Source organism: Carcharhinus amblyrhynchos, chromosome 22, assembly GCF_965287045.1.
Source record: "Carcharhinus amblyrhynchos chromosome 22, sCarAmb.v2.hapA, whole genome shotgun sequence".
NCBI lineage: Eukaryota > Metazoa > Chordata > Chondrichthyes > Carcharhiniformes > Carcharhinidae > Carcharhinus > Carcharhinus amblyrhynchos.
Genome location: NC_137345.1, coordinates 36,642,537 through 36,668,629, shown reverse-complemented (window position 1 = coordinate 36,668,629; position 26,093 = coordinate 36,642,537). Strand labels below are relative to the sequence as shown.

General features: G+C 44.1%; 1 protein-coding gene across 1 annotated transcript in view; it reads right to left on the bottom strand.

The window, feature by feature from the left end:
• Window positions 1-19,582, bottom strand: part of LOC145357058 (ankyrin repeat- and BTB/POZ domain-containing protein 3-like) — a 40,498-nt gene extending 20,916 nt beyond the window's left edge. Inside the window, exons 1-4 of the mRNA XM_080210130.1 lie at window positions 18,655-19,582; window positions 8,325-8,474; window positions 6,203-6,407; window positions 3,879-4,031 (exon numbers count right to left, since the gene is read on the bottom strand). Coding sequence (XP_080066256.1) covers window positions 3,879-4,031; window positions 6,203-6,407; window positions 8,325-8,474; window positions 18,655-19,483 — 1,337 coding nt within the window. The 5' untranslated portion in view covers window positions 19,484-19,582. The remainder of the gene's footprint in view (window positions 1-3,878; window positions 4,032-6,202; window positions 6,408-8,324; window positions 8,475-18,654) is intronic.
• Between the last annotated feature and the right edge of the window lie 6,511 nt (window positions 19,583-26,093).

Sequence of the window (26,093 nt, the reverse complement as noted above, 5' to 3'; positions counted from 1 at the left end):
TGTACACATTACATGCTGTACTTTCTAACTTGTTGTGACTCTTACATGAGAACACCTAGATCCTTCTGCACCTCAGCACTCTGCAATCTTTCTCCATTTAAGTAATAAATTCAGCTGTGACGAAGAGTCATCAAGACTCAAAACATTGGCTCCCCACAGTTGCTGTCAGACCTGCTGAGGTTTTCCAGCATTTTCTGTTTTTGTACAAGTAAAAATCTGCTTTTTCATTCTTCCTACCAAAGCAAACAACTTCACACTTTTCCACGTTATAGTCTGGGCAGGATTCTTCAATCTCATTCACCCCCAGCCCTGCTGCCAGGGAGAATGGTGAATTTGGCACTCAGTGTCACTGGTGAACCCCAGCTGCAGAAAGGTCAGAGAATTCCGGCATCTATCTCCCAGAATTCTGGCCACTCACTCAACCTAAAAAAAATCCATCTGCAAGCTCCACAGGTCCTCCTCACAACATACTTGCATAGTTATCTTTGTGTCATCTGCAAATTTAACTATCATGCCCTCACTCCCTTCACCTAAGTCATTGATTTAAATTGTAAATCATTGAAACCTCAACACAGACCGCAGCAGGACTCCACTCATCACATCCTGTCAGTCAGAAAATAACTCATTTATGCATACTCTCCGTGTCCTGTCAGCCAGCCAATCTTCAATCCAGGTTAATAGGTCACTTCTGCACCATGAGCTTTTTTTTTGCATTAATTGTTGATATGGCACCTTATCAAATACTTTCTGGAAATCCAAGTACAGTATGTCTACAGGTTTCCCTTTCTCCACAGCGTATATTATACCTTCAAAGAACTCTAGTAAATTGATAAAACATGATTTCTCTTTCTTAAAATCATCTTCGCAATTAGTAGAGTGACCGAGGCTACTACTGCCAATTTGATTTTTCCATCCATATTTAGATTAAAGTCATGCATGATTATTTTTCTTCCTTTATCACAAGCAATATTATTTCTTGTACACTTTGTCCTACATTATGTTTATTTTAAGGGACTGGTAGAACTCTCCCATTAGTGATTTCTTTCTGACTATTCATCCTTTCCATTCAAAGTGAAAAACCAAGATCATCTCTAACTATTGTGCCAATGCCATCTTTGATTTACAATGCTATTTCACCACCTTTATCTCGCTTCCTATTCTTCTTGAATATTTAATACCCCTCAATATTCAGGATTCGACTTAATAGAGGTTTATAAGATGATGAGAGGGATTGATAGAGCAGACGTGCAGAGACTATTTCCTTGGGTGGATGTAGCTGTTACTAGGGGGCATAACTATAAGGTTCATGGTGGGAGATATAGGAGGGATGTCTGAGGTAGATTCTTCACTCAGAGAGTGGTTGGGGTGTGGAATACACTGCCTGCTGTGATAGTGGAGTCCGACACTTTAGGAACTTTCAAGCGGTTATTGGATAGGCACATGGAGCACTCCAGAATTATAGGAAGGGGGTAGCTTGATCTTGGGATTGGACATAGCTCGGCACAACATTGAGGGCCGAAGGGCCTATACTGTGCTGTAATGTTCTATGTTCTGTGATCCATTCCTTATCATCCTGCAGCCAGGTCTCCATAATGGCCATCAGATCATATGTAATTATTTCAACATGCACTATCTACTTAATTATGAATGTTACACACATTCATCGATACAGAATCTTTAAGTTATTATTTTTTCTATCTTTGTAACATCTAGTCTTCATTCTTTGTGCATTCTCAGGTTTTTTTCCCCCTCTGTCCCTTCCTGCGTTCTCTGACTCTCATTTCCCATATTACTGTTTTCCTTTCTTCCTTCTATCGACATCTTTCCACATTTGATCCTTTGCCCTGAATTTAGAGTTTAAAGCCCTCTCTACTTCCCTCGTTATATGGTCCACAAGATCACTGGTCCCAGCACAGTTCAGATGCAGGCCCCACTTTCCCCAGTACTGATTGCAATGCCCCTCAAACTGAAACCCACTTCTCCCACTCCAGCCATACATTCATCTCTCTTTGCCAATTTATATGTGGCTCAGGTAATAATACAAAGATTATAATCTTTGATGTTCTGCTTTTCAATTCAATGCCTAACTCCTCAAGCTCTCTAAGGAGAAACCTCTTTCCTAGTCCTGCCCATGTTGTTGGTACCTACACGGACCATGACCACTGTATCATCTCCCTCCCACTGCAAGTTACTCTCCAGCCTGGAGCTGATGTTCTGAACTCTGGCACCAGGCAGACAAGATGTGGAGATGCTGGCGTTGGACTGGGGTAAACACAGTAAGAAGTCTCACAACACCATAAATCAAATCATTTATTTGATAGCAAACGCCACTAGCATTTGGAGTGCTTGCTGTTCCTTCGTCAGGTGGATTCTCGCTCTTTGCTGCAGAATATCAGTTCCCTTCACTATACTGTCCCCTACCAGCACAACATTCCTAATAGCTTCCCCACTGGAATGGCTTCCTGTACCACGGTGTCATGGTCAGTCTTCTCATTCACGCTGCAGCTTCCACTCTCATCCACACAAGCTGGGAAAACCTCAGACCTCTCCTACCCTCACCTACCTGAGTCGCAGTCACAGTCTCCTGGCCCTCACCACTGACCAAATCAGAATCATAGAAACCCTACAGTGCAGAAACAGGCCATTTGGCCCATCGAGTCTGCACCGACCACAATTCCACCCAGGCCCTACCCACATATCCCTACATATTTAGCGATTAATCCCTCCAACCTACGCATCTCAGGACACTAAAGAACAATTTTAGCATGGCCAATCAACCTAACCCACACATCTTTGGACTGTGGGGGGAAACCAGAGCACCCGGAGGAAACCCATGAAGATACGAAGAGAACACGCAAACTCTACACAAGACAGTGACCCAAGCTGGGAATCGAACCTGGGTCAGCGGCGCTCTGACACAGCAGTGCTAACCACTGTGCCACCATGCTGCCCTATCCCGTGAAGATCCTATCCCAAGGACTGCCTCCTGGTATAAAGCAAGAGGCAGTCCTTGGGATTTCCTCCTTCCTGATGTGACGCAGTGTCTGCAGCTCAGCCTCCAGTTTGATGACTCTGAGCCAAGGTTCTTCAAGCTGCAGACACTCAGTGCAGACAAGTCTGTACTGGATCCCCAATTTATCCAGCAGATAACAAGCTCACTTCTTCAATCCAAGCTTGGAATACATAATCCATGCTGACACTCCATACAGAGGGGATGTTGCATCTTTCACATCAAACATTGAACCTAGACACTGGGCTCAATGTAAAGATTTCAAAGCACTACTGGACATAGAGAAGCAGAGTACTCCGAGTGTCCTGGGCAACATTTATCCTTTAAACAACACCATTAAAAAGTGGCTTCCTAGTCATTTATTTCATTGATGTGATTGGGACGTTGCTTTGCACAGAATTAGTGACCACATTTCCAACATTACAATGGTGACTATTCTTTCTAAAAGTATTTCATTGGTTGTGAAGAGCTCTGAGATGCTGGAGGTCATGTTAGGCACTGTGAGATGTTCATGTTCAAAAGACTCTCAGGGACTGAAGATTACAGTTCAGATTTCCACTATAAATGAGTATTCATTTCAAAGCAATAAGAGTTTTACTCCGGCAGAGAAACAGGGTCATGATGAAATTAAATGGATCTCCATTATGTCAAGGATCAGAATCACTGGGGCCCCCAGGATTGTCTGTTCTACCTGCAAGTTTATCATATGAACAGGGGGCTTTCATTGAACCATCCGAGTCTGCTCCCTTATCCAATTAGATAATGCTTTCTTTGCATCGCAACCCATACCCCAAGTGGACAATCCCAAACAATCCCTCAAAAGACAATGCAACAGACAGAAGGGTGAGCTGGCGAAGTTTTTGCTCACCTGAGTTGTCGAGGTTCACAATCTACACCCGGCAGCAGGAGTCTGGCAGCCTGTCGGAGGTCACAGATGTCCACGGTCACACTGTGCCTGTGTTCTGCCAGTGCGATGCACACTCGGATCCACTCGACCACTGGTGGAAGTATTTCGTATGGCCTGAGGGTGTTTGAGATCAGGGGCAGGAAGGAAATGCACACAAAGACAACAAGAATAATGAGTACGTGGATACATGTTTGGCCTGGACCTCTGCTATCTGCAGAACCCATTACTCAAACACTTGGTCAGCACCTTCTTATCATAACATGGCAGAATCAATCTTTAAACATGCATGCTGCCTATTTGCATTTGCACAACTCCAGGTCCACACATTGGGAGGAAAAGCAGTGATAATTATAGAGAAAGAATTCTGCTTAATCACAGAATACTACAGTGCAGAAGAGGTCCTTCAGCCCATCAAGTCTTAAAATGCCCTGACCTGCCCAACTAATCCCACTTGCCAGGACTTGGCTCATGGTCTTGATGGTTATGTTGTGTCAAGTACTGATCCAGGTACTTCTTAAAGGATGTGAGGCATCCCACCTCCATCACCCTCCCAGGCAGCGCATTCCAGACAGTCACCACCCTCTGAGTAAAAATGTTTTCTCAAATCCCCCCGAAACCTCCCACCCCTCACTTTTAACTTGTGTCCCCTCGTAACTGACCTTCAACCATGGGGTACAGCTGCTCCCTATCCACCCTGCCCATGCCCCACATAATCTTGAACACCTCAATCAGGTTGCCCCTCAGTCTTCTCTGCTCCAATCCAACCTCTCTTCATAGCTTAAATGTTCCATCCCAGGCAACATCCTAGTGAGTCTCCTCTACATCCGCTCCGTTGCGTTCATGTCCTTCCTATAATGTGGCGACCAGAACTGCACACAGTATTACAGCTGTGGCCTCATCAAAGTTTTATACAAGTCCATGATGACCTCTCTGCTTTTGTAACCTATACCCCGATTGATAAAGACAAGTGTGCCATATGCCGTTTTCATCACCCTGTTAACGTGCCTTTCTGCCTTCAGAGATCTATGGACAAACATGCCCAGGTCCCGTTGTTCCCTCCAGGTGTCAGACCTTTCATACTTCTTTGTCAATTAATCCTAAATTACTGCAGTGAATTCAAACTATGCATATCAGTCTGTGTGGAGATTGCACATTCTCCTCGTGTCTGTGTGGGTTTCCTCCAGGTACTCCAGTTTCCTCCCACAGTCCAAAGACGTGTGGGTTAGGTTGATTGGCCATGCTAAGAAATTGCCCCTTGGTATTCAGGGATGCGTAGGTTAGAGGGATTAGTGGGTATAATATGTAGGGATATGGGGGTAGGGTCTAGGTGGGATTGTGTTCGGTGCAGACTCGATGGGCCAAAGGGCCTCTTTCTGCACTGTAGGATTCTATGATCTATGATCTATGACCACCTGATCAGAGCAAGTTTGGCTAACCCCTGCCTCTCCGTGTAACACTCCGCCACGGAAAGCCTTCATCCCAACAAAAACAAGATGTCCAAACCGGTCTTTTTTGACTGATATTATAGGCCACACTGAAAAAACATTGCTGGGTTATTTCCTTTCCTATGAAAACTGGGAAATTTTGCATGCTGATTATGCATGTCAAACCACACGCCTCAAGCTGTATGAGTTTAGATAACAATCAAACTTCTCAACATGCATCAGCTCCGTGGTTACTGTATCTTACATCAGAACTAACCCAACATCAGGAACTTCTTATTTCCTGCTGCCATCATCATTCGATAAGGATGATAAATATTAGCATTATTATATCATGGGATGATGTTTTAACCGTAACAGATCGGAATCAATCCCACTGTCTATTCTAGGCTGCATCTCACAACTTTGCAAACCAAACATTATTTCCTTTTCACTATCAGTCACAGCTAACTGTTATCAAAATATAAACACAGCAATCTGCAGAGAAAATAAGCTGCTCATTGTCTACCTTGTTTTGTTGATAGCTCTCTCAGCCTGTGGTCTGTGAAGGGGGCTCTCGGCTGAGAGTAGGGAGGTTAGTTTTGGGCCAGATTCAGGTTTGTGTCATGGTTAGAGTGTCTGGAGCTCTCTCTGCTCCTTTCAGGACTCTGAGGTGAGGGAGCAGGCACATTTTACAATCCTGTTGTTTTTTTGATATGGCTGAAGGTACCCTGAAGTGTGTGAAACTGGGAGTGTTCAAATTACCGAAAGAAGTGTGGAATATTTTGTATTTTCCCTGAGTGACTCAACTTAGTAAATTGTAGAATCAGTTTGGCCGTGAAGCTTCGGTCACAATGTGCTCACCTCTCAGTGCCCAGTTTTACTTTTGGCGGCTCGCTGTTAGGGTTCTCCCACTCCAAATGAGGACAGTGCATGTAGTAATAGAGTCCGTGCAGGGCCTCAGGCTCCCAGGAGTACGGCCCGTTTTTGAAGTGCAGCTGAAATCCCTTCCCATGGTACTTTGCACCAAATTGCTGGAAGTAATACATTGCTTGAGAGATAAGGTCACCTGTGGAAGAGATATGGAGTAGTTAGAGCTCATTTCCAATGGTATTCAATAGCATTGTCATGACCGCAGTCCCCACCATCAACATCCTCTTCAGCTGGGAGAGGGGGGTCATTGACCAGAAATTTTATTGGAACAGCTACACAAATATTGTCGCTACAAAGATCAATTCATCCCTTTTCAGTACCTACAGGACACAGATCAGCAATATGATGGAATGAGTGAAGTTCCAATAACACTTGAGAAGCCTGCACTACACAGGTCATAACAGCTTGCGTGATTATCACCCTTGTCTGCTCCGATAGCGTGGCCCCTTTAAGGGGGAGATCCCCGAGGACCATGTGATTGGGCTGGACTCAATGTAGAAGCAGCATGGGAAGCAGAGCTAGTCTGATACAAGGGTGTCTACTCTGGGTTGGGGAAGAAACTGAGTTGGAGCCAGGGAGGAGTAGATATATATTACAGCTCTGTCAGACCTTTGTTCATATATATATAGATAAATATTATTGGCAATAAATCCAACTTGGCACAGTCGCACAGTGGTTAGCACTGCTGCCTTACAACGCCAGGGATCCGGGTTCAAATCTGGCCTTGGATTACTGCCAGTGTGGAGTCAGCACGTTCTCCCCGTGTGCTCCGGTTTCCTCCCATACTCTAAAGATAAGTGGGCATGTTAGATTGACCCTAGTGTCAGGGGGTTAGCAGGGTAAACATGTGGGGGATAGGGCCTGGGTAAGATTGTGGTTGGTGCAGGCTCAATGGGCTGAATGGCTTCCTTCTGCACTATAGGATTCAATGATTGAAGCCACAATGAGTCGCCCTCGAAGTTAATACATTCACTACCTTCCCCATCAACACTCAGTAGCTGCTGGGTGTACCATCTACAAGATGCACTGCAGCAACTCACCAGGATTCCTGAGACAGCACCTTCCAAACCCACAATACTGCCACTAGATGGACAAAAACAGCAATCCCATAGGAATGTCACTGCCTCCATATTTCACTCGGAGTCACGTAGCATCCCAATATGGAAATATATAGCTGTTCCCTTGATTGTCAAGTCCAAATTATGGAATTCCTTTCCTAACACCAATCTCTTTGCCACATGGACTGCACTGGTTCAAAATGGTGGCTCAGTACCGCTTTCTCAAGGACAATTAGGAGCAAGCTGTAAAGATTGGCCTTGCCAGGATCAAGCCAAGAACAAATAAAAAAACATGCTGCATTAGGCTGGAGGCGAGTGTGAAGCATCAACTGCAGTTCGAATCAATGGTGCTGCTCAGAGACATCCTGCCATCTGTGTAAACAAAGTCACCAGCTCCATCACAGGGCAATAACTGGGTTAACTATTCAACAGGGAAATGGTCAATAAATAAACTGTGCAGAAATTCACTCATCCCAACCTCACATTCTCAATGAATTTTATAACCATTATTTATGCAAACAATTTTCTAAATATTAAAGTTTAATCCACCCAGCTCAATCAATTCTTGTCATTTGTTATCCTCCACATTGGCAACTTTCGAATGGTCTGTCCTGCTCTCATATTGTCTGCTCCCCTCTCCTACGACCATCTGTTTAATCTATTCTTAAATATTGATGTGATCTCTGTTTCAATCTGTAACTCCTGTCATGCATTCCATAGCTCACAACCTCTGCATGAAACAACTCTTTACATCTCTATTGCTGGAAGGTGTCATTTACGCACCACAAGAAAAATGTGGCCCACATTTTCTGTAACTTCATTTTGTATCCTTCTTCACATTGTGATCCACAGGATAAAGGTTGGGGACCACGAATGTGATGCAGCTGTGGAGGTTGATGACCCCTGTATTATGCCATGCATATATATCCCAGTTAATATACAATATCTTCTCATTCATGCACACAGGTTTATGAGAAAGGTTATGTGTTACTGACTGAGTTCAGCGATGGTGCCCACACAGGTTGCCAGCATAGCCTGCTCCAGGTTCCTGAGGTCCGAGTGATTATACATTTGCCGATGGATTGATTCTACAGTTTGGTAGCGCTCTGTGTATAGACTGAGGTAGACTGGAAGGCAAGGCACACCTGAGGTCACAAGAAACAAAGATCATTTGATTAATCGTGAGCTCAGAAAAGGCATTCAGTGATGAAGCGGCAAATTCCAAATTATTCGACAAATATTAAACATTCCACAATTCTTGCTCCACTTAACGTCAATAAAAAGTACACAGCAGGATCCCACGCGTAGAATAAATAATCATCTACATTGGGATTTTCCAGTCCCATTCACCCCACCCCCCCTCCCCCGACCAGAAATTCACACCCAAAGTCAACAAGCCTTTTGCTGGTTTCTCAGATTTTCCATCCCACCTACAATGATTCTCACAGCAGGTGGAATCAGGAAACTTAGGCCTTCATCTTCTTTTACTCTTCTTTGGAATTGCATTGCCCACCTGAGGCAGGAATCTAAATGATGGTACGTTTGATAGAGCAGCACTCTACTGAAGTATCAACATAGATAATGAGCTCAAGTGTCTGGTGTGGGGCTGAACCCATAACCTTCTGATTCAGAAATGAGAATGTCACCCTATTTTACTGTATCTTATTTTGAAATGCAGTGATCAGGGAATTGACAGAGTCTCTGTTCCAGGAACTGTCAGTTTGACCTTAGGCCAGTTTCTCTGTGACCTGCTGCCTGATGATCTAATTTCTTACCTGAGCAAAGGTGTGGCTCTGGTTTCTTGTGTAATTAACTCCTTCCTTTACGGATCATTTTGACTGAAAATCTTCCAAATGAACTCTCCTTCCCCAGTTTAACTGGTTCCAGCGATACTCAAGAAGTAAAAATAAATGCTGAAAACCTCCTGACATTGACCATCACAAGCTGCCTTTCGTTTAACAGTACAGGTACACAGAAACTAATGAGTACAACATGGGAACTGTTCTGGCAGTCAGTCTGGAGTATTGCCAGCCATAGCCCAGTGAATTCCCACCTCAAAATCAGATCACAGGTTTAATCCTCATGCCAAAAACATAAGCCAGGTTGAATTTCCAATGCAATAATGAGCGAGTTGCAGCAGTGTCAGTGGTGCTGTCTTTTGGAGTGCTGTCGAAAGGGAGGCTCTCTTGGGCAAGATGCTATTTTCCATAACCCCACCAGCTCCCTTCCTAACCCCACCTGCTCCCTCCACAACCCCACCAGCTCCCTTCCTAACCCCACCCGCTCCCTCCGCGACCCCACCCGCTCCCTCTGCGACCCGAATCCCACTCCACCTTGGATAAAATGAGGCACTGATTTAAAGCAGAAATGCTGATGGACCTCTTTGCCTGGATAATCACACTCAGTGATCTGCACACTATAGCAATTGGGGCAGCATGGTAGCACAGTGGTTAGCACTGCTGCTTCACAGCTCCAGGGACCTGGGTTCGATTCCCGACTCGGGTCACTGTCTGTGTGGAGTTTGCACATTCTCCTCGTGTCTGCGTGGGTTTCCTCTGGGTGCTCCGGTTTCTTCCCGCAGTCCAAAGATATGCAGGTTAGGTTGATTGGCCATGCTAAGAAATTGCCCCTTAGTGTCCTGGGATGCGTAGGTTAGAGGGATTAGTGGGTAAAATATGTAGGGATACGGGGGTTAGGGCCTGGGTGGGATTGTATTCAGTGCAAATGTGATGGGCCGAAGGGCCTCTTTCTGCACTGTAGGGTTCTATGATTCTATGATATTTGGGCTTGAGAGAGGGTAAATGCAGATTCATTCGGATATTGCCTGATTGATACAAAAAAATAAATATATGAAATCATCACAGATTATTATGTGTTAGAAATTATCTATAATGATGAGAGGATGGGGTGTGATGAACATGAACAACAATGGTTCCAATAGTTGAAGAGCCATAATCACAGAAGATTGAGAGTTGAAAGTAGGAGAAACCTCATTGGACAGAAACCATAACGTCTAAAATTAGGTAAGACAGGTTTCCAGGCCAGACTTTTCTTTTAAACCTTGACTTTATTTCCAACAATAATTTATGAAGAAACCAAAAAACGAAAAACCAAAAAACGGAGGTCTCTTGTCCCACGTCTAAATCCATCTCACACACAGTCCTGATTACTACCTCTCAACCTGTGTGTTCATACAACATCCCAGGTAGTTAATACATCTAGAGCAATGAGAAGGGAAGTTATGGAGGCGGAGTACTGGCTTCATAATATGATCACTGACTCATTGTTGTGAGCAGAACTTTTGAGCTGTCAGTTCACTGAGATTAACCACAATGATTAGATCTGCTAACCCTGCAACCCATGCTGTTATTCAAAGGCAGTTAATCTTGTGGCTTAGTTCCACCCCTGTGCCTGTCCCCAGTAACCCACTGGGACTGTATGACATCAGCCTGCGTACTGTCCCCAATACCCCATGATCTTAGACTGAAAGCAAATCAGTCAGGGTTAACTCTAACCCTTGTACGTACGTATGTCCGCAGCTTGCGTGTGTGTGTGTGTTTCAGTGTACACGCACGAGTACCTTGTAATATGCTATAGAGCAAAAAGTCCCTATTACACTGCCTCCAAGTTTCAACATGTAACTCTGCTGTCAATCTCTGATGTTATTTATAACGAAATATGGTGAGGTGGTAATCTACATCCTGCAATGCTGCTAACCTACGCAGTGCGGTGAAGACGTTGCTATGCAGATCTCAGCGCTCAGCTCCCCAGCACTGGGCCAATTGACGGAAGCCTGATGAACAGGAAACCAAAAGTGACAACGTCTTGTCTGTGGAACATAAGCTAAATTTTTGTTGCTGCACAACCTACTTGTGGTTGCAGAAAGCAACATGAGAGCACTAACAGGATGTGCCTGGATCTCAACTTCTTTCCGAACAAAGGGAAGGGTACAGATACTTGGCATTTCACAACCTGAGCTGTCAAAACAGGCAATAAAAAGTCTGACAACACCTGGTTTTAGTCCAACCGATTTATTTGATAGTAAACGCGCAAGCTTGTGCGTCTACTATCAAATAAATCGGTTGGACTAAAACCAGGTGTTGTCAGACTTTTTACTGTGTTTACCCCAGTCCAACGCCGGCACAGCCACATCAAAACAGGCAATTTCAGAAACTGATGGAAGTGGAGGAATGGAGAAGGATATCAAGTGAATTAAAGTCAAATTAGACACAGAAAGAATAGTACAGAAAGAGGGAAGGATACATTGGCTTTAAAAGATAGAAAAATAGGGAAAGAAGAAAAAGAAACACAAATTTTAACAAATTTGACCCATAACTTTATGGGCCAGGGAGATTCAATAGGGTTGCAGGAATATGAATCTCCTTATTATAAAGATACATGTACCAATAAATACTAACTCTAAATTTCTGCAGAGAGTTAATTGGTTAATCAATGCGGCAATGTTATGAAATTCACATGGAGGTTGAGGGCAAGGTGCCACCCTGTAAGAGAGGCTAATGATGGAATGGGACAAATCATTCTTCAGCTTGTAGCAAACCAAAACTCTTCCTGACCACAAGATGCCAGAAAATTTATAAAAGAATAGTGGCAAATACCATTAAACTCGCCATTATTTTCCTGCAAAATTCTGGGTCCCTTGTTACTCATTTTCTAACCGAAGCTGTTGGAAAAACTGTGCGAGATCTGCATTCTGAACAATTGTCCCAAGTTCAAATTATTAAATGTTTCAAGTGATTGCAGAGTTTGTTGCTAAATCACTTGAGATTGCAATGCAAGGTATTTGTTCCACATTCTCATGGAGACTGTGTCGTGCTGTAAAGTTTAGGGAGCCAGCCACCCCCACCTTATTCAATGGTATCTGGTTAAGGTGCTCACTGCGGAAAGTACAGATGCAGCAGCTACACAACCACAATGTCAGCAGCATTTCAGACGTATACAACATGGTTCTCCTTTACTGGAAACTAACTGGATGAAAGCCACTGATGCCTCACATTTGTGCTTTCACATCCCCTCAACGTTGTACAAATGCTGCGGTGTAATCACGTAAAAGAAAGTGAGCACCGAAGCTACAACACAAGATCAGCACATTCGGCCCAACATGTTGCCGTGAACCCCTGCACACAGTCAGATACCCCTGGCAACAAAGAAACAAGAGTTTTGGACCTTTGAGCCTGTCCCACCGGTCATTTAGAAATCCCAACACCATCTACATGCCTTGGTATTGTATCTCTGGCTGCCCATGCCCAGATACGTGTTAACACAAAACCAAAATACCGCAGATGCTATAAACCTGAAATATCTGAAAATTCAGCCAAGCTTCAGCAGGTCTGTTAGCATCAGTGGAGAGAAAACTAGGACTTTCGGCCCATAATAATGCCGTTCCTCTTTAAAAATCTGTTAACTCAGTTTTAAAAAATTCCACCTGACTTCCAATATCAACAGTGTGTTTGGAGAGAAATTCCTAAATGTTTCCCTACGTTGTGCTAGAACAGCCTAGATTTAATTATCAGAATACATCCCCTCGCTCTCCACCCCACTCTATCTTACTCGCTCATTTTAACATTTGAAACAAATTTACCGATGCTCTTGCCATATCCCTTCAGCAGCTCATATACCCATATTCGCAAAGCTAAGAGAATGTGTTCATAGAATGTATTCCAGACAATTTATTAGAGAAATACATTCTACAGGCAACCAGGGAGCAAGCTATTCCGAGCCTGGCAATGAGACAGGATTAATTAATAATTGTATGGTAAATGAGCTCTAGGCAACAGTGATCATAACAGGATAGAATTTGCTGAGTTTGAAGGGGAGAGGTGTCAGTCTAAGACTAATAGTTTAAACCTAAATAAAAGGTAAATTAACAGGGTCTGAAGATAAATGAACTGGGAAACTAGGTTAAAAGGCAGGACAATAGAGATTCAGTGGTAAACTTTTAAAGGAGACATTTAAAAATTCTACCCAGTGAAACCCAGTGAAAAAAAAGACGCTGTGAAGAGTGCATCATTCTGGCTGAATAAGGAAGTTAAGGATAGCATCAAAATGAAAGGAATACTAACGCTAATTTAAGAGGAGATAGAGGCCAGAATTTTCCAGTCTTGTATGCCCCACTACAACTGCTAGCAAGAACACTGAATTTGGTGCTCAGCTAAATCTCCATTCACTGCAGAGGGACTGGAGAATCCCACCCATGGTTAAAGTTGGAGAATTCCAGTCAGAAAGTTTGCAAAAGGATATAGGTGGTTAATTGAGTGGGCAGAAAATTGACAGATAGGGTGTAATGTGGGAAAATGTGAATGTGCCCACTTTGGCAGGAAGAATAGAAAAGACATATATTATTTAATGAGCGAGAGAAATTGCAGAACATTAGTACAGAGGGATCTGGAAGTCCTGGTACACAAAAAGTTAGTCTGCAAATCCAGCAAATGATTAGGAAGATAAATTGAATGTTGGTGTTTATTGCCAGGGGAATGGAATATAGAAGTAGGGAGGTTTTACTGCAGCTGTACAGGGCTTTGGTGAGACCACATCTGGAATAGCGTACGCAGCATTGGTCTCATTTAAAAAAAATTGTAAATAGTTAGAAGTTCGGAGAAGATAAAAGCAAAATTATCTCTTAGTGTCCACGATGAGCAGGTTAGGTGGATTAGCCATGGTAAATGTGCAGGGTTACGGGGATAGGGCGGGTTGAGCCTGAGGGAAATGCTGTCGGATGAGCTGAGTGGCTTCCTTCTGCACTGCAGGGGTTCTATATCATTGGCTATGTCATTATAGAGACTATCACACCCAGGGTCCATCCAGCGGGCTGAGCCCAGTGCCAGTGTCACTGTCCTCTGCACAGTCAGGCCCCCAGTCACTTTCCATTCTGTACTTCCAGGTTTGATATTACTTCCACACTGTGTCACACAGGGAACAAAATTGTTGAAGTTCATTTGGTGGTTTTGCAGCATTAGCAATTCAGTGGAATTGTGTGAACTTAGCAGCTGCTTTGAAACTTTGGGAGTGAACAGTTTAATCCCTCATTTGCCTGTGTGCGTCAGATTGATGGCTGGGTGGCATTAATTTGAGGATTAGAAAGCACATTATACGTAGGTCTGGATGCAGCAAGCTGAATTATTCCAACAATAACCATAATCTTTCACAGGATATTGATCCCTTCAGCCCTGATAAATTCACACATCTGATTGGGGAATGTTTGGTTAAAAGGTGCATTTGTCATTCAGAAGTTGTGCAATACCTTTTTCACTGCAGGAACGGAGGGGAAGAAGCTGGGTGATTGGTTACAGTAATGTCATGCTTTGATAGTGTGTTCCCACGCCACTCAGACAGAACAAAAAAAAAGGGTTTGTCAAAGAAGTTTACATCTGACTGCAACTCTTTAATCTCACTGATCAAAACAACTCTATTAATCACAAGTGAGAAAAGACACACCCATCACCTCTCCTTTCAGACCCAGGTTTTCAGAGTAACTTCCTTTTCTCTTCAAACACTGCAACTTGGGATCAATGTACTGGAAGAGGGTGCAGCACACAATTACCATGGATTAAAGGTGAAAATACAGGGTGCAAGGTCTAGCTTTTCCATTCCTTTAGACACTTGATGGTGATTCTAATATAAGACTTGGTGTCCGGTTTTGTCTGAAAATGATTCCGTGTAAAACTTTGGGGCACCGCATAAATGCAAATTTTCATTTTTGCCGATCTGATCAAGATTTAAAAAAACAGATTCAATGTCATAGGTGGACAGAAGCTGAGGGAATCGAGTTCCTCGCTCAAAACCTCAAAATTAGTGCATGGCCATTGAGAAACCAGAAAGCACTTATTGAAACAAAGCATCATAGAATGGTTATGGGTGGCACAGTGGTTAACAGTGCTGCCTCATAGTGCCGGGGACCCGGTTCGATTCCCAGCTTCGATGACTGTGTGTGGGGAGTTTGCACGTTCTCTCCGTGTCTGCGTGGGTTTCCTCCGGGTGCTCTGGCTTACTCCCACAGTCCAAAGATGTGCAGGTTAGGTGCATTGGCTATGCTAAATGCTCCCTCAGTGTATCTGAACAGGTGCCGGAGTGTAGCGACTGGGGGATGTTCACGGTAACTTCATTGGGGTGTTAATGTAAGCCTACTTGTGACACTAATAAATAAACTTTAAAAGGAACAATAGCAATGGGAGGAAAAGTTTTATTATGTAGTATTCAGGATCTGGAAGGCACTGCCTGTGAATGTAATGGAGACAAGTTCAGACAAGACTATCTGAAGAGAAAAATGTACAGGGCAATGAGAAAAGGCAGGGAAAGGCCAACAGAGATGAACTGTGAATGGCCTCCTGAGCTGTAACCATAGGATCCCTACAGTGCGGTGAGTCAACATTCGGCCCATTGAGTCTGTAAAAACCCTTATCCCAGTTTACCCTATAACCCCACATATTTCAACCTGTGTCCGCAGATTGATGTTTCCACCAATGGAAAGTCTTTTCTATCTACCCTGAGCAGGTGACTTTGAATTCTACCAAATCTCCGCTTAATCTTCCCTTCTCCAAGGAGAACAGCACCAGCTTCTCCAACCTATCCCGGCAACCCACATCCCTCATCCCTGCAATCATTAGCAGAAATCTTGTCTGCCTCCTCTCCCATGCCTTCACAATTCTTTCTAAAGCACGGTGCCTCGATTCCAGTTGAGGCTGCTGCCACATTTTATAAAGGTCCACCATAACATCCTTGCTTCTGCACTCTTTGCTTCTATTTATAAAAGGCCAGGATTCCGTGTGCTTTCACAACCTGCCCCAACAATTCCTGGGTCTGCCTGCGGAGGGAGGGTGGGGGTGGGGAGCAGATTGGAAGGCTGCTTCTTTAGCCTATGGTCATTAAACAGTCCGGGCAGTGGGCAGTTAACGAGTTTGTTCAACCACACTGTCCATCCTTTTTCCACAATTATGTCCAAAGTCAGGGGTCCCTGGAGAGGGACCATGTGATGTTGACAGGTCCACCTGAGCCCTTTCCACAACCAGTGGGCACAACAGGGGCTAGAGAGCATTGTCAGCCCCAGGGAACACAAAGTTTTGGTTTTCATTCCAATGCTCTGTTAAACTGTAGTACTTTAGTTAATTGGTTTTAAGTGATATACTCAAGAGAGTATATTCCTGAGTCTCTTTGTTAATGCACCCATATAGAATTATATCCTTTATCTTCATATTTTCTTCCATAATTTGAATACTTATTTACTGGAACTGGGTTCCCTGAACACACAAAAACATAATTTAGGTTGACAGCTCAATGAGATAGTGGGGTGGTAACTGGCCAGGTCGGATTTGTCCTCATTTTTGTGTTGGATCGAGGCATAGCTATTGTCCAGGGCATCGAGGAAGAACATCCCTTTCCCTTCTTGTGCCATTGCATCTGAAAGGGCAGGCAGGACTTTGCTTTAATGTTTCACTGAAAGATAGCTCTGACAATGAGACACTTCCTCAGCATTACTCTGGAGAATCAGCTTTGATCATTGGTTTCTGAAAAGGGACTTGAACCCATGATCTTCTGACTCATAGAACCCTTACAGTGCAGAAGGAGGCCATTCAGCCCATTGAGGGTGCACTGACAACAACCCACCCGGGCCCTGTCCCCATAACCCCATACCCTTCTAATCCCCCGACATGAGGGGTCAAATTAATATGGTCAATGCACCTAACCAGCAGGTTCACCTGAAGAAGGAGCGACACTCTGAAAGCTTGTGCTACCAAATAAACCTGTTGGACTTTAACCTGGTGTTGTGAGACTTCTTACTGTGCAGATATTGAGCACAGAGACATTCCCTTTCAGCCATACTATGGATTATCTGGAGCTGCATTGAGGTTAACACTGAGGCGAAGAAGAGGGTGAGCGGGCCTACCTTACTCCCCAGTTAATGAGGTGAATGAGAAAGGGAAGGGAAGTGAAAAGCGTCTGAAATTGTTTTTCAAAGAGACACTTTTCCACCTCCCCCTCCCCCCCTGCCCCACCCCTGTAATGTATATAAACGCTCAGTATTATAAACAGAGCACTGCATGGAGCAGAATGGAGTTTTATTTGAAGTATTTCCTATTTGTAAGCATCCCTTCCCCCAAACAATTTACAATACACTCCAAAAGGAGTGTCAGTGATTAACATGAGGGACCAAAGAGAGAGAAATATGCCATTGAATTTGGCTAACAGGCAGAGACAGGTCCAGTGAGTTAGAAACTGTCCTGAAACAAAATACTGCAGATAGAGGAAACCTGAAATCAAAGTATAAACAAGGCAATTCCACTGGGTCTGAATCTGAATTCTATTCTCACTGACTGTTCTTGTGTTTGTCCAACTCGCTCTTCTGTCTGTCTCTCTTTCCAGCAATCTCTACTTCTCTCTCTCCTTGACTCTGTTCCATTTCTGGGTGTCTCCCTGACACTTTCTTGCTCCAGGTGCTCTGCATTGGGATGAATGGGAACTGATTTCTCAGATCTGCACCTAGTTAAAAATTTCAAAGCATAAACCTCCCCAAAATTCAGTTCAGATTGACATTCTCGTGGCGACTCCAGGAGTAGGAAGGACATTTCCAGTATTTATACTCTAACTCTTCAATACTTCTGTAAGGTCACCTCCACCTCTTCTGTCCACTTACACATTACCCAGTTATTACCACCCCTCCTGCTAACAAAGATCATTCATCCCAGCCAGCTGTCCATTTATCTGAAGTGACAGCCTGTCCACATTGAGGACTCCATGCCAGATTAGTAAACCCAAGCTATTTCTAATCTTCTTTGCTGAGGAGACTAGAAATATTTTCATTACCTAACAATTCAGAGGATTCCTGCAGAACTTTGAAGGCTGGTATGATAAGGCAGCATGGTGGCACAGTGGTTAGCATTGCTGCCTCACAGCGCCAGGGACCCAGGTTCAATTCCCAGTTTGGGTCACTGTCTGTGCACAATTTGCACGTTCTCCCAGTGTCTGCATGGGTTTCCTGCAGGTGCTTTGGTTCCTCCCACAGCCCAAAAAGACACACTAGTTTGATGAATTGGTTATGCTAAGTTCTCCCTCAGGCACCAAAGCATGGTGACTAGAGTATGTTTATAGTAACTTCATTGCACTGTTAATGTAAGCCTGCTTGTGATATTAATAAATAAACTTTTAACTTTTAACCAACATCAAACGTAGTCTCTGGTCACTGTCATATAGCTCTTTGAGGGATCTTGCCGCGCACAAATAGGCTGCTAAGTTTCCTACAATACTACAATTGCAAAGTTACACTTCACTGAACATGCTGGCACCTCCAGAGATGGGAGCAGTCTCTCCTCTTACCGTAAGCGTTCCTTCCACAGATGAGATGCTCGTGTGTTTGGAACAAGCCCCACAGCTCAGGGTCGTTGCTGATCAGTTGCTCCAGGGCCTTGTCCATATCCTCTGACGGCTCTCTGCCTCTGGGCTGCAGGCTATCCAGCAGTTTGAGGTATACGTCCTCCAGCAGGTTCTCCAGGCAGGCCGCTAGGTAGATGGCTGCGTGTTGGTGGATGCGGCTGGCCAGCCTGCTGTCCACCATCCAGCGAAAAAAACGACCAACAGAGAAGAGCAGCTGACACTGGGAGCTCTTAGTGCTGCCCAGCTGCTGGTTCATATTGTAGAGGGACAGAGCCTTGACTGCAGCCCCCACACAGCTGTGAGACAAGGACCAGGACAGCACCAGCTTGGCAGCACTCTCCACCTCATGCCTACTGCACTGGGCACTCTGCAGGCTCAGCCTCTGAGTCTCTCTGCCCATCCGCACCAGCACCCTGCTCAGAAATGTGGAGAGTTTCTGAAGCAGGCTCCCGGGGATAGGCTGCCTGCCTTCCCCAACCTGGCATCTTCTCATCACCTCCTCAATCTCCCCCTCAGTCCAAGGGATGTCCTCCAGATGGGGCAGTTTAGGACAGTACTGCAGGGTCTCTAACGCCTCTGCCAGCTCCGTGTCCAAGGTGTCACAGCTGCCCATATGCTTCCTCGCTGCTGCCCGGGGAAATGAGCCCCAGGTCCCTCCGGAATTACACAGTGACAGGCTGGACCACCTAGAGGAGGTGACCGTCCCTCCATAACCAGAATCCAAAGTCAAGTTCTCGAAGTTCCTGACTGTGGCTTTAGAAAGTCCAGACATGGTCCAAGCGGCTCCTGGGTGAACCCAGCCTCTTTCCCCCACTCCGCACACGATCTCCCTCTTCACTGAGCACTGGGCCGCTCCGTCCCAAACGCACACTCAAACTACTCAATGAAGCAGTGAGACAGCCGCCTAAAACAGCAACTCAAGAACCGCCTCCTCCCCACGCACTCCCCGCCCCACTCACTGAAACACATCCTCCCGTCCCAGCACACAGCATAGAGAAAATCGCCAACAGCAGAATAACTCTCAAACAGTACAGAAACTCTCAAACACCACAAACTCTCAAACAGTGCAGAAAAACTCTCAAACAGCACAGAAAAACTCTCAAACAGTACAAACTCTCAAACATCACAGAGAAACTGTCAAACAGTACAGAAAAACTCTCAAACGTGCAGAAAAACTCTCAAACTGTGCAGAATAACTCTCAAACAGTACAGGAACTCTCAAACACCACAAACTCTCAAACATCACAGAGAAACTGTCAAACAGCACAGAAAAACTCTCAAACAGAACAGAAAAACTCTCAAACAGCACAGAAAAACTCTCAAACAGCACAGAAAAACTCTCAAACAGTACAAACTCTCAAACATCACAGAGAAACTGTCAAACAGTACAGAAAAACTCTCAAACGTGCAGAAAAACTCTCAAACTGTGCAGAATAACTCTCAAACAGTACAGGAACTCTCAAACACCACAAACTCTCAAACATCACAGAGAAACTGTCAAACATCACAGAGAAACTGTCAAACAGCACAGAAAAACTCTCAAACAGAACAGAAAAACTCTCAAACAGCACAGAAAAACTCTCAAACAGCACAGAAAAACTCTCAAACAGTACAAACTCTCAAACATCACAGAGAAACTGTCAAACAGCACAGAAAAACTCTCAAACAGCAGATAAACTCTCAAATAGACAGAGAGAGAGAGAGACCTGGGGATGGATCGAGAGAGAGAGGGAGACGTGTGATGGACAGAGACCGAGACCTGGGGATGCATGGACAGTGTGAGAGACACCTAGCAATGGAAAGAGAGAGATCCAGGGATGGACACTGTGAGAAAGACCTGAGGATGGAGGGAGAGAGAAAGACCTGAAAATGGAAAAGGACAGAGACCCGCGTATGGTTGGAGTGAGAGAAACCCAGCGATAGAGAGAGAGAGAAGCAGGGACGGACTGAGTGTGAAAGAGCCAAGATGAATGGAGAGTGAGTGACCTTGTGCATGATCCAGAAATGGGGTGTTTGAGGCCAAAAATCAAGATCTGGCTTGGACAAGATGTGTGACCCAACAATACATTGAGTTTGTGTCCCTGAGATGGACAGAGTCTGCACCTCCCCCAGCTGATGCCAAAGCTGATAACGTGTTAGCTGGCTGTACAACTGTGTGAGCATCACAAGGAGCTTTCTGGCTGAATGCCAGTTGAACCCTGACCAAACTGGGAAGCTTGGCTAATTTTTACTCCGCTCAAACCTGGGAATCCAAGTCTGATTCTGCTTCCACCACAGATTCCTAACAGTACTGAGGAGGGAATGAAGGGATGTGGCCTTGCTGTGTTGTTAATGCTAAGGGAAAGTCTAGCCATTCCTGCTTGCAATTTCCTTCTTAAAAACGTTACCTAATTAATGTTATATCACAGGTACCTTAACCTTCTCTGAGCACGAGACAGTTAACATGACCTCATCCTGCAGTAAGATGTGTCACAACACAAGTATCATCTAAATATAAGGTATAAATGTTCTCACAACTACTGCTTACTTTTTTTACTTAATCCAGTAAACTCCAGTGGAAACTAACTGGCCCCACCTCCCTTCATTATTAGTCACTGAGTTTGTCACTCCCTGTTTCTCACAGGTCTACCTGAGTTTATAGCATGTATTGCAAGCAGGTATACCATGTAGCCGAGGTGCAATCAAAACATACACATGGACATGTACACATGCATATTAAGGCAGCACGGTGGCACTGCTGTTTCACAGTGCCAGGGACCTGGGTTTAATTCCAGCCTTGAGTGACTATCTGTGTAGAGTTTGCACATTCTCTTTGTGTCTGCCTGGGTTTTCTCTGGGTGTTCAGGTTTCCTCCTGCAATCCAAAGGTGTGTGGGTTAGGTTGATTGGCCATGGTAAATTGCCCCTTAGTGTCAGGGGGATTAGGAGGGTAAATATATGGGGTTACGGGGATAAGACCTGGGTGGGATTTTGTCAGTACAGGCTCGAAGGGCCAAATGGTTTCCTTCTGCACTGTAGATTCTATGACTCTATGGTATACACTTGTGCCCCAACACAAATATACACTCATGGACAATCACTCATGGACACGCATAAGTATACATACACATACATGCAGGTGAGGACACACACACATGCAAACACATGCACTCACATGTCTGCATGGAAAAGCAAATTCATACATTTGAATATACCTATGTGCACACATTTACATACACACTCAAAAATACATACACTAATGACATAGAGACATAGAGTCATAGAGGTTTTCAGCATGGGAACAGGCCCTTCGGCCCAACTTGTCTACACTGCTCAATTTTTACCACTAGTCCCACTTGCCGGTATTTGACCCATATCCCTCTATACTCATCATATCCATGTAACTCTCTAAATGTTACTTAAAATAGAGCATTTTACCCGCCTCTACTACTACCTCTGGCAACTCGTTCCAGCCACTCACCACCCTCTGAGTGAAACAATTGCCCTTTTGGATCATTTTGTTTCTCTCCCCTCTCATTTTAAACAATGTCCTCTAGTTTTAGACTCCCCTACCCTTGAGGAATGATGTTGACTTATCTATGCCCCTCATTATTTTATAGACCTCTATAAGATCATCCCTAAGCTCCTACGCTCCAGGAAAAGCCCCAGTACATCCAGACTCTCCTTATAAATCAAACCATCAAGTCCTGGTAGCATCCTAGCAAATCCTTTCTGCACTCTTCATATATCCTTTCTATAATAGGGTGAGCAGAACTGTACACAGTATTCCAAGTGTGGCTTTACTAATGTCTTGTACAACTTCTATGTTCAATGCTCTGACCAATGAAACCAAGCATGCCATTGTCTTCTTCATCAACTTGTCCATCTGTGACTCCACTTTCAAGGCGCTACAAGCCTGTACCCCTAGATCTCTTAGCTCTGTAACTCTCTCCAATGCCCTACCATTAACTGGGTAAGTCCTGCTCTGGTTCAATCTACCAAAATGCACCATCTCACATTTATCTAAATTAAACTCCATCTGTCATTCATCAGTCCACTGGCCCAATTGATCAAGATCCCATTGCAATCCTAGGTAACTTTCTTCAGTGTCCACTATGCCACCAACCTTGGTGTCATCTACAAACTTACTAACCATGCCTCCAAAATTCTCATCCAAATCGTCAATATAATGACAAATAACAGTGGACCCAGCACCGATCCCTGAGGCACACCACTGGTCACAGGCCTCCAGTTTGAAAAACAACCCTCTTGCGAGCACTACTGCAAACTATCGCCCTACATGCAAACACTATTGTGAAGACGTTTACACATCTGCACCTACACACACACACACATTTGTATGCAAACACAGTCCATGTGCTATATTATTGAATATTTACAGTACAGTTGCCAATCTTATAGTTTCCTTGTATTTACCCTTTTTGTTAACCACAGTCTTGACACAACAACATCCGTTGAGTTCAACAATTCTAGATCAAACTTCTGCCTCAATTTTGTTTCCTCTTTTTGCTGGTTTGTTTTAAATTTTCTTTATTCCTTCACTATGCATTCAGATAGCTGTTATCCAGCCAATCACAGCTGGGCATATCCCCTGTTTCTTTTTCTGTCCCTTTGCCTTCTGTACAATGAAACCTTTTGTCATTTCATCGCTCCTGTCTTCCACCCTATCACAGAACTTCCCTATTGTTTCACAATTCCCCCTCACCCCATCACCACTGTCAACCCACCTTTAACTTGCTCTAAATCTATTACATTTCCACCTTTCCTCGGTTCTGACTTGAAACATTAAATCTGTTTCTCTCTTCACAGATGCTGCCAGACCTGCTGAGTATTTCCGGCATTCTCAGTTTTTATTTCAATCTCCATGTACAATTGCCCATGTTGACCTTCCAGTCCCATCAGAGACTGTTCAGGAATTGCCCTGGTTACTGGTAACCTGTGCCAGCAGATTGATGCACAGAATTTCTTTGGATTGTTTTAAACGACAGGATGGGGTTCCTGCTTTTGAGAAATAAAAGCACCTTCTCAGTCTCTCTGAAGTGCAGAGCTGAGTTAAGTCTCGCTTTTTGGCCATTTTCAGCGCAGTGTTGATAGTCCTGCATTAACTCGGGTTTCTAAATCCTCTGGATTGTCCTGGATTCGCCTGGACTCTCCTGGATACTGGCTGCAAACAACCCAGCAGAAAATCCAAAGGATCATTGTATTCTCCATTTCCATTCCATCCCGCATTCAGGCGAACATTGGGCTGTATGCATTGTGCAGAATGCAAGGCAGAATGGTACAAGCTCACTAAAATCACATCAAGGATAGAGTTGTTTACATGGTGTGCCAAATATTGTGGGTATTATAGCCACCATTGTCAGGAGACGTGCCTTGTGAGCAATGAGGCAGGGCAGGTGAAGTTTAAAATGAAAGTACAGCACAGAAAGAGGCCATTCATCCCTCTCCACCTGACATTCCTCACGTTCTCCCTAAATGCATCCTATCAACAATATCCTTCCATTTCTTTTTCCATCACCCTACTTATCTACTTTTGCATTAAAGACACCTCAACTATTCTTGTGGCAGTTCAACATGTTAATTACTCTCTGAGTAAAGAGATTACATGATGAAATCTCACAGACTACAATACAGCCTGAGGTGGAAATCCTGACATTGAAGCTAATGACAGAGAACCATTCAAGCAGTGTTTCTACAACGTCAGTCTGGTGTAAGGCAGTGCAGTCTCTTCGTGTTACTCTAAGGAAGAGTCACGCAGGAGAGCTGTACGTGGATGTGAACTGTCAGCTCTCACTCCTTGAATAAACATTGATCATTCGCTTTAGTGAATTGTAATCTGTTTTACCCATTCTAGTTACTAATCTGACTCCCAATTAGGATAGTGCTCACACATCTCTGGGTGTGTGTGTACCTGGGCACGTCTGGGTTTGAATGTATCACCAGGTGTTTTTATGCATCATTCAGCGTCTGTGTTTTGCTATGACTTGTCCGTCAACCTAAGACAATGAATCAGTTTCAGAATTAAAGTCCATCTTTAAGTGTTTTGCTGGGTAAGAATGCAGTGAATCTGTCTATACAATCAATTCAATGTGTTTACATTACAATTCAATGTCCTTGTATTACCATTTTATTCATCAATTAGCATCAAAATTTATAGTTTTTAAATGTAACTTTATTTATTTATTAATCACAAGTAAGCTTACATTGCAATGAAATTACTGTGAAAATTCCCTAGTTGCCACACTCCGGCTCCTATTCAGGCACTCTGAGGGAGAATTTAGCATGGCCAATGCAGCTAACCAGCACGCCTTTTGGACTGTGGGAGGAAACCGGAGCACCCCGAGGAAACCCACGCAGACATGGGGAAAACATGTAAATTCCCAAGCTGGGAATTGAACCCGGGTCTTTGACACTGTGCCACCATGCCACTTGGTCAAGGTGCACCTCTATAAATATATGAATGATTCTAATCTGATCAGTATATGTATCTCTATGCATATTGATATGTATCTCATTTCATGTGTGTCAATGTATATTTACAAGTTAGTATGCATATCTGTGTCTATCTGTATGTGGATCTGTGAGCGTATCATGTTGGTTTCTGTATGTGTGCCCATGAAGGTTTGGCTCTGTACCTGTGTCATGTGAAGTGAATGAGTTGATGTGTATATCTATATATTTGTGTCAGTGTGTGTCTATGTGTTAATATCTCTCCGTATTTGTCACTGTATGTCTATATGTGTGATGTAGAGATGCTGGCATTGGACTGGGGTAAACACAGTAAGAAATGTGGAACCTGCCACACATCTGACGAAGGAACACCGTTTCTGAAAGCTTGTGGGATTTCTATCAAATAAACTGGTTGGACTTAAACCTGGTGTTGTGAGACTTCTTACTGTGTCTATATGTGTGTCAGTGTATGCCTGTATTTGTCTGTGTGCCTGTCTGTATTCTGTACTTGTCAGCGTTTCTCTGTACAAGGGCTGCATTTTACACATTTGGCTAGTAAGCTAACCCAGAAGTGTGCAGTCCACCTACTCTTGCCCTCACCCCTTATACATGCCAAATAAAGTTGTGCCCAACTCCCACCTAGAGGGAAGCTGGCCAACTAGGCGAGGGAGAGCTTGCCAGTGTGCACACTTAGGCCTCTAGGGTGAGACATGGGGAGGTGATGGCCTAGTGGTATTATCAGCAAACTATTAACCCAGAAACTCAGCTAATGTTCTGGAGACCAGGTTCAAATCCTGCCATGGCAGACGGTGGAATAAGAATCTACTAATGCCCATGACATCATTGCTGATTGACGGAAAAATCCAACTGGTTCACTAATGTCATTTAGGAAAGGAAATCTGCTGTCCTTACCGAGTCTAGTCTATATCTGGC